The 10,836-nt window shown below is 41.8% G+C and overlaps 1 protein-coding gene across 2 annotated transcripts; it reads left to right on the forward strand.

Moving 5' to 3' along the window:
- The first annotated feature begins 80 nt into the window (after positions 1-80).
- LEO1 (LEO1 component of Paf1/RNA polymerase II complex) lies at positions 81-9,616 on the forward strand. Of its 2 annotated transcripts, none has more exons than XM_054642397.2 (12): positions 81-351; positions 1,128-1,832; positions 2,071-2,178; positions 2,691-2,785; positions 3,460-3,605; positions 4,085-4,169; positions 4,497-4,591; positions 4,859-4,993; positions 5,677-5,812; positions 6,120-6,306; positions 6,578-6,675; positions 9,330-9,616. In XM_054642397.2, exons 1-12 carry the CDS (start codon positions 294-296, stop codon positions 9,432-9,434), a joined length of 1,953 nt encoding a protein of 650 aa, XP_054498372.2. In that variant the 5' UTR covers positions 81-293; the 3' UTR covers positions 9,435-9,616. The 2 variants fall into 2 exon arrangements, with proteins under 2 accessions (XP_054498372.2, XP_054498373.2); XM_054642398.2 differs by having other exon boundaries at positions 86-351; positions 2,074-2,178.
- Positions 9,617-10,836: the final 1,220 nt, after the last annotated feature.

Consider the following 10,836-nt stretch of genomic DNA (forward strand, 5'->3'; position numbering starts at 1 on the left):
GCGGCACCTGCGGGCCTGAGCGAGCGCCTCCGGGAGCGGAGCGCGGCTGCTCCGTGCGGGCGCTGCAGGCACGCCGGGAGCGTGCGGAGGGGCAGCCGGGCACCCACGGCCTTGGCCCCGGCCCCGGCCCCGCTGCTCCCTGTCCGGGCCGTGTCTCCTCACGGCCGCGGGTGCGGCCCCTTTAAAAGGAGGCGCCCCCTTTGAGAGCGACTCCGGCCGGGCTGCAGGCGGCCTGCGCGAGAGGCGCCCCGTGTGACGTCACTGCGCGGCGCCGGCGGGGCCGCGCTGCCGCCATGGCCGACATGGCGGATCTGTTCGGCAGCGACGCGGACTCGGAGCCGGAGCACAAAGGTGAGGGCGGCTTCTCGCGCTCTCTCTCTCTTTCGCTCTCTCTCCCTCCCTTCCTCCGTCCGGGTGCCCCCGACGCGGGCTGCACCGCCCGCCCCGCCTCGCCTCTGCCGCGGCCCCCGAGCGCGGAAGCAGGGATGGAGGGAGGGAGCGATGCGGAGCCACGGGCCGGGGGTCCGGTGCCTGCAGGGAAGGTTGTTCCGCCGCAGCCGAGTTCTGGAAACAGTGGAACACCTGGTTTAGGTCCCTGACGTTTTAAAAATTCTCGTACGCGTTTCTGTAAATTACTTTTCAAGGCAGCTGTTTGTTTATTTTCCTATTGGAAACCACATTTACCAGTCTCGGCAGTGAGGAGTAGCTCCATTGTCATAAACCTCCGTGGGTAGATAACTTGGATTAAATACAGAGTGACAATTTTGGATTTGTAGGATCTTATAAGCCGCGTCTGTTTAGTTACTTGTTTAAGCCCTCACTATTTCAATTGTTACTTTCGTTTGTGTAATTCTTTATTCCTTCTACAGTCTTAGAATCTTAGATCACAGCTTGTGGTTTGAAACTCTTTGGGCCATCGATCATTTTTCATTGTGCCTTTCTTTGGCTGTGCTTTTATTAGCAGCCATTTTATTTTACTACTCTCGCTAACTTTGTTGGTCTTGCTGGCCGTTCTCTGTAGGTTTCTCGGGGGGTTGGGTTGTGTTTTTGGGGTTTTTGTTTAAGCAATGCACACGCATCCTCGGAGAAGCATCCTGACTGCTGAAGGGGTGGTGTTTGTTTTGCAGACTCCGATTCCGGCTCTGATTCCGATTCCGAGCAGGAGAACGCTGGCTCTGGGAGCAACGCCTCCGGCAGCGACAGCGACCAGGACGACGACAGGGAGGCCGTAAAACCCAGCAACAAGGAGCTGTTCGGGGATGACAGCGAGGACGAAGGAGCATCCCATCACTCAGGGAGCGACAACCACTCTGAGAGATCCTACAACCGCTCCGAGGGCTCGGGGCACGAGGACAACGAGCAGTCGGACGGGGAGCAGCACAGCGCGTCCGAGGCCGCGCACGACGACGACGAGCACGGCTCTGAGGAGGGCAGCCATCGCTCCGAGGGAGACGGCTCCGAGAAAGCACACTCCGAGGATGAGAAGTGGGGCAAGGAGGACAAAAGCGATCAGTCAGACGATGAGGAGAGGCAGCAGAACTCTGACGATGAGGAGAGACAGCAGAACTCTGACGATGAGGAGAAGGTGCAGAACTCGGATGAAGATGAAAGGCCACAGGTGTCTGATGATGAGGAAAGACTGCAGAACTCAGATGAAGAGAAAATGCAGAACTCTGATGATGAGGAAAGGCCACAGGCCTCAGATGAGGAGAAGATGCAGAACTCTGACGATGATGAAAGGGCCCAGCGGTCTGAGGAGGAGAAGATGCAGAACTCTGATGATGAGGAAAGGGCTCAGCACTCTGATGAGGAGGAGCAAGAGCACAAATCTGGTAGGAATGAATACAGAAATAATGATTTGCTGCTGGTTTGGTCTCTCTTTATTGTTTTGTTCACATTGGCCTGAAAAGATTGAAACTTCAATGTAAGGGCATTGATTTCATAGTTTTTAACTATAGTCATCTTTGCAATTTTTTTTGATGCAGCACTTTCAGAGCTTATTAATAGAGAGGAATTTTTAAATTTGTGAACCAAAATTTTTAATTTGCTGAGAATAATTCTGCTCCTTAGTAGAGTCTGCAAGGGGCAGCGACAGCGAGGATGAAGTTCTGCGAATGAAGCGGAAGAAACCGATTGCATCAGATTCAGAAGCAGAGAGTGACACAGAAGGGCAGAAAGGTAAATGATGAGGGGGTTGTGGGGTTTTGGGCCCTTTCATCCTCCTCTTGAGCCTGCCATTCATCAGCTACAGGGCTTGATGGAATCGGTAGTGTTTGCTGTACAGTGCCATGGAAATAACCAAACAGACATAAGAATTCTGTGTGGGATGCACATGCTGATCCTCTCCAGATAGCTCTGTCAGGTTCTCTCTTCTGCAAATATTCTTTCATGCATTGTTACTGAAAGATACTGAAAGATGGTTCCTGTAATCAGAGCAGTCCAGGGAACCTGTACTATGTTTTGTGGTGGCTTAGCTGGCTGAGGAAGAGGCATTTATTTTTTGAGAAGTAAAACCTCCAAAATGTTTAATGAAATTTCTTTACTTCTGTTCAGTTACTTGAATAGGGGTTATCTTGTACTCTTCTGTTGCCATTTTTCAACTTGATTTCCTTATTTGATAAATAAATCTTGCATTAGGGTTGTGTGTGCATATATATGTGTGGTTTAAAATTGTCATTTTTCTGCTGAAGAGCATGCAGATGTCATGGATCTGTTTGGAGGTGCTGATGACATTTCCTCGGGAAGTGATGGAGAGGACAAGCCACCAACCCCAGGACAGCCCATTGTGAGTGGACTTGACTTTTCAGATAATTACCATGCCATTGCACTCTGAAATGCAGAACACCAATTGAATTGGGTAATATTCTAGTGAAAAAAAAAAAAAAAAAAGAGTAGTGATGTTAAGTAGCACTACAGATAATTTTGTCCCAGCTGAAAGAATTATTAAAATTTTATGCATAACAATTTCAGGTTTATCTGCCTTCCCTCATCCTTCCTCCACTTTTTGAACTTTAAAAAAAATATAAAGAATAGTTTTATTGCTACCAAATAAAATACAAAGCCATAGCTGTCTTTGGTACCTTATTGCAGCTATTTGAGAAATATTTTCATTTTTAAGATAATTTTTCATCTTTTATTGACAATAGATAAAGATACCTTCTTTAATCTGGTAGAAAGTGTTCCCCAGTCTCCAGTGCTCAGCCAACTCTGTTGGCTCCTTTGCTGTTCTTCATTGTCTTTGGTCTCTTGAGTTTGCACTGATGCTTGAAGTCACTTAAAGTGCCACATGACAATGCTGAGTTGAATTCCTTTCAATGAAAATGCCTGAATTCTTTTATCCAAATCTTCCTGACCTCTCTGTGCCTATGAATGACTTTTCTTTAAGCAAAATGTAATTATTAGAGCAGCAGTAGCCAGATAGATTTTTTCACTTATGCTCCTGTTCTTTCTTTTCACTAGGATGAGAATGGGCTGAGTCAAGAGCAGCAGGAAGAAGAGCCTATTCCAGAGACCAGAATAGAGGTAGAAATACCAAAAGTAAACACAGACTTGGGTAATGATTTGTATTTTGTGAAGCTGCCCAACTTCCTCAGTGTGGAGCCCAGGTAATTGCACATTAAATACAGGATTGTTAAAGTCTTCTAGTGTTTTTGTTTAGTATGTGTTTACCCTAATAAAGTTGTTGACATTAAGATGCATATTTTTGGTTGTGATTAGTCAATAGTAATGGCTGTTGTTTTCTAATTAGGTAATTTTATTATGAAGGTGGGTTTCAGCTTGATTGAATAACTCATTGTCTGTAAAAACCAGACAAAAATGTGGTTTAATTGAAAGCACATGCTATCAGTTGAATTGTAAGCATAAGTTTAGGCTCTCAGAGATGTGAAAGGCAAATGCACTGACCCTTATGCACTTCCAGTGATTAAAAACATAATTTTGAATTTCAGAATAAGGCCTTTTTTATTCCTGTATGTTAAATATCCTGTACTATTTATGAAGTAATCCTGTACTATTTATGAAGAGGCTGGTTATTTGGATTAATTTTCTTAGAAGAATAAAGAATGTGTTGTAAAATTTGTTTCAGACCTTTTGATCCCCAGTATTATGAAGATGAATTTGAAGATGAGGAGATGCTTGATGAAGAAGGTAGAACTAGGTTAAAACTCAAGGTATAGTATTAATTTTCCTTTTGTGTTTTGCACTCACCTAGGCACTTTCCTTCAAAGTCTATTTCACATCTTTTGGAATGATGTTTTGGGTTTTCAGATTATGAAAGTGTGGGCGCTGAGGAAAGTTGATCTGTTTTAGTCATGAATTTTTAAAAAGCTTGACAGCTGCATTTCACCTATAAAAGCAATACTTTTCACCTTTATTTCTTTGCATTGTGCCACAAATTATCAAGCCTTTCTAACTGAAATTCTTGACCTATATAGAATGTATTTTATCACAGTATTCCTTAGGAGCTAGAAAAACTGTTTTGTTTTTTCCCCCTACAGGTAGAAAACACAATACGATGGCGGATGCGACGAGATGAGGAAGGGAATGAGATCAGAGAGAGTAATGCAAGGATAGTTAAATGGTCAGATGGAAGGTTAGTTTGCACCCTTTGTTACTGAAGTAATGCAGTTCTTGCAGTGACATGCAAAATTGGAAGGCCAGCAAACTCTGACATCAGTTCTGCATGGTACAAATTATTTTAGTCTCAGTGCTTTGAAAGGTTTATACTCAGTTTAGATTGAAATATAATTATTGGCTAGATATAAAAAGGCAACATAAAGGCTTTCTCCACTTAAAAATGAGGCAGAAAAATAGACTGCAGTGGCTTTATCAAGTAACTGATATGGCAATCTCTTTTAAGCATGTCCCTCCACTTGGGCAATGAGGTCTTCGACGTGTACAAGGCACCGCTACAAGGAGACCACAATCATTTGTTCATCAGACAAGGGACAGGCCTGCAAGGACAGGCTGTGTTCAAGACCAAGTTAACCTTCAGGTAAACTGCTATTCTATATCAAATGTTGATACTGTTCTTGCAATTAGGTGTTGTTATTAGTGTATAAAGATTAGATATACCAGTTTGTAAAGCTTCAGAGCTTCACTGGTTAGTAAGAATGTGCTATTTTCCAAACTCAGTTTTTCAGTAAGATTTGTCCTACATTAGGTGTCTAAGTTGGGAATGTTAATGTGCCATTTCCTGCATTATGTATGCTACATATAGGTTTTTTGTATACATGTATTAATTTGCAGTTTTACATGCAAGTCCTCATTTGAGTCAGAGAAAATATTACTATTCCCTGAAATTAATCTTTTGTCTGAGGTGCAGTTGCTATCAAGATGGCAACTGCTTCTTGAGATATTGATGTGAACTGTGAGGAGGATGTATCTTTAGGTTGATAAGGGTCAAAGGTTGTAGGATTCTGGCATCATTAAGGGTAAAAAAGGCCTTAGAGATCTTTGAGTCCAGCTGTTAATGGCTGGACTGTGATTTTACTGAGAGAAGACTTGCTGTCTCCAGTAGCTGTTACAGTGCACATAAACACTTTTTTAAAAGGGTTGATGCTTTCACTTTTGTGCAGATGAATCTCTGAATTCTCAAGTATGCTGGCCCTAGCATTGTCTTTTGAAAATGGATATGTTCCTTAAAGAAGTTTTTAACCCCTGGCAATTTTTTACCAGGCCACACTCTACAGACAGTGCCACTCACAGGAAGATGACTCTGTCTCTGGCAGACAGATGTTCAAAGACCCAGAAAATTCGTATTTTGCCAATGGCAGGCCGCGATCCAGAGTCTCAGCGCACAGAAATGATCAAGGTATTGTGGCATGGAACTCTCTGATCTGCTGGTTTAATCTTGATTACCACACCTGTAATAGAGCTGGACGTTTTTAAATGTTCTATGATTTATGAAAAACAGTAATGTTTTGGAGTTTTAAACAAGAATTCCAAACCATGGGTGTGGCTTGCTTAAGCTGTCAGATGACAAAACAAAGAGAATATTTGCAGCCTTTACACTGCTGTGTGAAAAGCTACAGTAGAATATGAGAATAATGGATATGCGGTTCTTTTGAAGTGGTTTGGGGGTTTTTTACCCTGAGTTCATTGCTTGTGTGTTTGTCCAGAAAGAAGAGGAGAGGCTGAGGGCTTCCATCCGCAGGGAGTCGCAGCAGCGGCGGATGCGGGAGAAGCAGCACCAGCGGGGGCTGAGCGCCAGCTACCTGGAGCCCGACCGCTACGACGAGGAGGACGAGGGGGATGATGCAATCAGTCTGGCAGCTATCAAAAACAGATACAAGGGTGGCATCAGAGGTAATCATAAACCTTAACAGCACGTCATTAAGGCCTGTGTGATTCAGACAGGGTAATTGCACACGACAGCCTTGGTGAGATAGGATTTTGCCAGTACGTTCGATACATGAAGAGACGTTAATTCAGTTTGTATAAGTTTATTTTGTTTACTCTGGACTTGGGTTCTGCAAACATTTTGTGGCACTAAATATAAGACATTTTTAATATTCTCTCTTCCACACCAGTTTCAGATAAACATGTTTGGCTTTTTATTTTTGTCTGGAATGTGCAGAGGAACGTGCTAGAATCTACTCTTCTGACAGTGACGAAGGCTCAGATGAAGATAAAACCCAAAGACTACTCAAAGCAAAGAAACTTAATAGTGATGAGGTAAGAGAAGGACTTTGTTCTTTAGCTGCTCATTTTTAATGAGGAACATTTCCTTCACTAAATCTACTGTTTAAACTTGGGACTTCTGTGGTTTCATTTACGCCATGATGAATGTGTTATTTGACTTGGCATGCTTTCCTTGGTAATTAATCACTGATTTCTTATGCACTGCATTAGTTCACAGACCTGAGTGATTCCCAAAGGAGGACACTATTGTTATTGCTGATTTAAAGATGGAAAAATTTATGCAGGGTTATGTAAAATGAATATACCAAAATTATTCAAGGAGTAATATTGGAATCCCAGTGCAGTGTTACCTAAGTTACATGGTCCTCTCCTGTTTATTATGGAAATAGTGGAAGCATTTTCACGTAGTATTTCTGCTCTTTTTAAATAGAAAAGTTAAAAAAATGAGTTAAAAAGACTTGCTGTCCATTGCTAAAAATACATTTTCCATCACACCAGCATCATCTGAAACATTGGGCTCTGATCAAATTAACTGTTAGCTACAGCAGTAGTGCTGTTTCCTTATCTAAAAGGGTCTTTTATTGGTTTGTAATTTATGACTGCTGGGTCTTATTAAATGAGTTTTTGTGAACATTGCATTTGAGGTTTAGTTCAAGTCTGTCACTGCTGATACAGCACTGCAGTGTTACACAAGGAGTAAGCTGCTCTCATTTTCATTTCTGTACTGTGTTTCCTGTAAAGTCCCTGAGAGGCCTCACTCCCCAGCCCCTTGGGTGTTTTCTGTGTGCTAAATGCAGGTTCTTGGTGCTCTTACAGAGTCAGCTGAGTTATTTGCACTAACAGGCGTTGTAATGTCAAGTGGAATTAGTAAAAATTAGTTTTGTCTTCTAAAGACATAGATTCCTGGCTTTTTATTATACATCAGAAAAATTTAATATATCAGAGACTCTAACAGCTATATGAGCCATGTTGACAAAACTGTAATTTTGTGAGCCCTGTGAACATTAGTTAGTAGAAATTGAATTGTTTATTTTTAAGACTCTTACTAGATGTGTTAGTTCATGATACAGCAATTTGAGGACTTGTCAGTTCCATTCTCTCAGAAAAGGTCTAATCAGTAGCATTCCTCTGCTGCTTGAGGAGCAGCAGCCTCCATTTTAAAGAGTGACTGGAAGGTAATGCTCCTCTGGGGCCTCGGAGTGGTGCTGCAGTGTCACAGAAAACCCCAGTGGTGCTCCAGTTCCTGTGCTCAGTGGCCACAGGGGGAGTGTGGTGCTCAGTGCATACCCACTCACGGGGAGCTCTGGCTTCCTTGGACACTCACTGACTTTTACCTGCTGTCAGTCACCAGCACAGCACAAATCTTTGTGCTGATAGCAATTTGTTACCATTACTGCAAATGTCAGTCTGTTATTAATCATATACTTTATCACCACACAGCAAGTAGTTTCACTGTTGCTGCAGTTAATGGGGATATTCTGCTGAACAGGAAGATGACTCATTGAACAATAGCCCAGCTAGATTACAAGAGAATGTTTGTTCTGAGGAAGAAGCTATCATTGAGATTCCCACCCCTGTTCATTTCTGTTTTCCCTGCTTTAAATTCCTTCGTAACTGCGATTCTCCCGGTCCGTACTGAACACGTTCATATAGAATCAAATACTCTGGATAAATCATTGATCCTTGGAGTTCTGAAACACTAAAGTTCTAGAACTCAAACTTTCCTCCTTAAAATCCAAGCAAGTTGCTTTAAATACAAAAAAAAAAAAAAAAACAACAAAATGAAAAAAACCCCAAACCCACACTTCCAAAACCAGCAAATGGAAAAAGGGATGAGGTTACTTAGGCCTGAGAGTATTTTTAAAGATACACTGCTTTTTCAACAATAGTTGAGTTACCACTTGTTCCTCATGTCACTATGGATGAGTTTTGCATGAACAACTTGTGATTTAAAATGTTGTTTGGAAGGATGATTCAAACTGAACTGGTGGAAATGTACATGGAGCAAAAATCAACCTGTTGGCTTCGTGACCTAAAAACTGAAATCAGCCCTATAAAAGTCTTTATGGTATTTCTTGTAAGCAGGTAATTAACTCAGTGATTTGAGTTCCTTTGACCAGCTCTTTGAAGCCTCATAAACTATAAACTGTTACATTTCTTGGACTGTTGATTCTGAGTGCCAGTGATTCCTCCTGATTTTTTTTCTTTATGCCAGAGAGCAGTTAGTTTAGTTTTGTTTTTCTGATGAGCAAAATACCTGCCCGCTTCCTGAATTCCTTCTTTGCTTCAGTAGCTCTGATTCAGGCCATAGAGGTATAAATAATCTGAAAACTTAGCAAAGCTGCAGGGGCTGCCTGAAGGGAGTGTGTCAGTGTGCTGGAGAATCTCTGTGCATGCCCTGCTCAGGCAGAGCAGGTGTGGATGCAGGGCCAGCAAGGGGATGGAGCTGCAGCTTCCTGGACCCTCCTGGTCTGGGGTGTGACCCTGGGAGCAGCCACTCAGTGCTGAGGGCGAGGACTGGCACAGAACCAGCCCTGCTTCACAGTAGCACAAAATGGAAAAACTAGAACTGGTAATTCTGCTTTTCTTACAAGAAAGACTTTGAGGTCTTTTTGTTGTTGTTCTGTGTTTTTTCCTACTTTAGCTGGAAATATGGTGGTTTATTTTTGTCCTTTTTTTGCCTTTAGGAAGGTGAACCTTCTGGAAAGAGAAAAGCAGATGATGATGACAAAGCAAGTAAGAAGCCTAAGAAATATGTGATCAGTGATGAAGAGGAAGAAGATGATGATTAATATTAAGGAAGCACAGCAGTTGATTTTTTTTGTTATTGTTTTTTCTATATATATGTTTATATATATATTGTACAGTTCTGTTAGAGCACAGATGTAAGTAACCATAAGGGGCTTATTTTGATAAAGGAAAATTCCTAAGTCTGTGTTTCTGGTGTGAATAAAGTTTTTTTGACTTCCTTTGACCCTTAAGAGTTTTATCTCATTGCAGCAAATGTCCAGGGATCATCACAGTGCTGATTTTAATCTTGCACAGTGCATTTGAGTTTTGAGAACTGTAGTAGCTGGTTACCAAGTAAATTGGTCATTAACTTAGTGAGTTCATTAGGAGAAGCCATGCTAATCTCTGTGGAATGCTTAAATGAGAATATAGGCTATGATGCTAGAACTTGCTAAGAACACACAGTGGTACAGTACTACTCTCTTTCTTCCCTAGATATTCCTTATTTTCTGTTTACTGGACAGTACATTGCTATGCTGGTATAATTTGCTGACTAAAAATATTTCTTGCCATGTTTGAGTAAATCATTTTAACTACATGAGCTTCACAGTTAACTGATCACATAAGGCATTTATTTTTCATGCATTCAAGTCCACAATGAATATCTGCATCTTGCCAGAGCAGTAATAATAATAACAACAACAATAATAATAGTCATGTGCTAGTGATGTAAATGTCAGAGTAAAAGCACTTGTTCAACAAAATTGACATTTCTGCCAGCAGAGCTGAAAGTCTCCTTTAAAAGGTGAAATGAATCACAGTGCAAAAAATGCAACATGACAATCGTGTCTCAGAATCCCATGTAATTCTTATGGTGCCATTTCCTCTTGTTCTGGTAGGTTTTATAAATGGTTTTGTTTACCTGGGATGTCACTGGAGGAGAATGTTCTAGACAGAACCATTGCTGTGTTTACACTTTTTTTAAAACACCTTATTTGACAATACAATACCAGCTGTAAAGATGGAACTTTTCCACTTTTTCTTTCAGAGAGGAAATACCATGTGCAGTTCTTCTCACTGATGAGAGAGCATTCATATGTTATCTGTGCTGCTCTTTTGGCTGACTTCTCACACAGTCCTGCTAGCCTGAATGTGAGTTGAAGTTGAGAAAGCAGAAGTAGCAGAACCCCCCTACAAACAAAACCATTGAGTGGTGCTGTACAAAGTTTATGATGTGGATTTGTGTTACATAACCTGAAATAAAGTAGCTGGTAGTTATTGAAGAGGGACTGGTCCCCTTCCCTCTCCTGCCAAACTGAATTTGGCTTTTTTTCTAAAACAGAAGGCAGAAAGTGCCTCATAGTGAGTGTTCTGTTTGTGACATTCCCTGGCTCTTTGAGGCAGAGCTTTCAACCTGGACATCTTTTGTCACCTTTAGCTAGGATAGTTTGCCACAGTGCTCTG

Source organism: Agelaius phoeniceus, chromosome 13 (assembly GCF_051311805.1).
Source record: "Agelaius phoeniceus isolate bAgePho1 chromosome 13, bAgePho1.hap1, whole genome shotgun sequence".
Classification (NCBI taxonomy): Eukaryota; Metazoa; Chordata; class Aves; order Passeriformes; family Icteridae; genus Agelaius; species Agelaius phoeniceus.

Bases quoted from the DNA above. Each gene is read 5' to 3' on its own strand.
- LEO1 (XM_054642397.2), top strand. From the start codon at position 294: ATGGCCGACATGGCGGATCTGTTCGGCAGCGACGCGGACTCGGAGCCG. The intron at 1,833-2,070 runs GTAGGAATGAAT...TCTGCTCCTTAG, and splicing joins GGAGCAAGAGCACAAATCTG to TAGAGTCTGCAAGGGGCAGC. The intron at 6,676-9,329 runs GTAAGAGAAGGA...TTTTGCCTTTAG, and splicing joins AGAAACTTAATAGTGATGAG to GAAGGTGAACCTTCTGGAAA.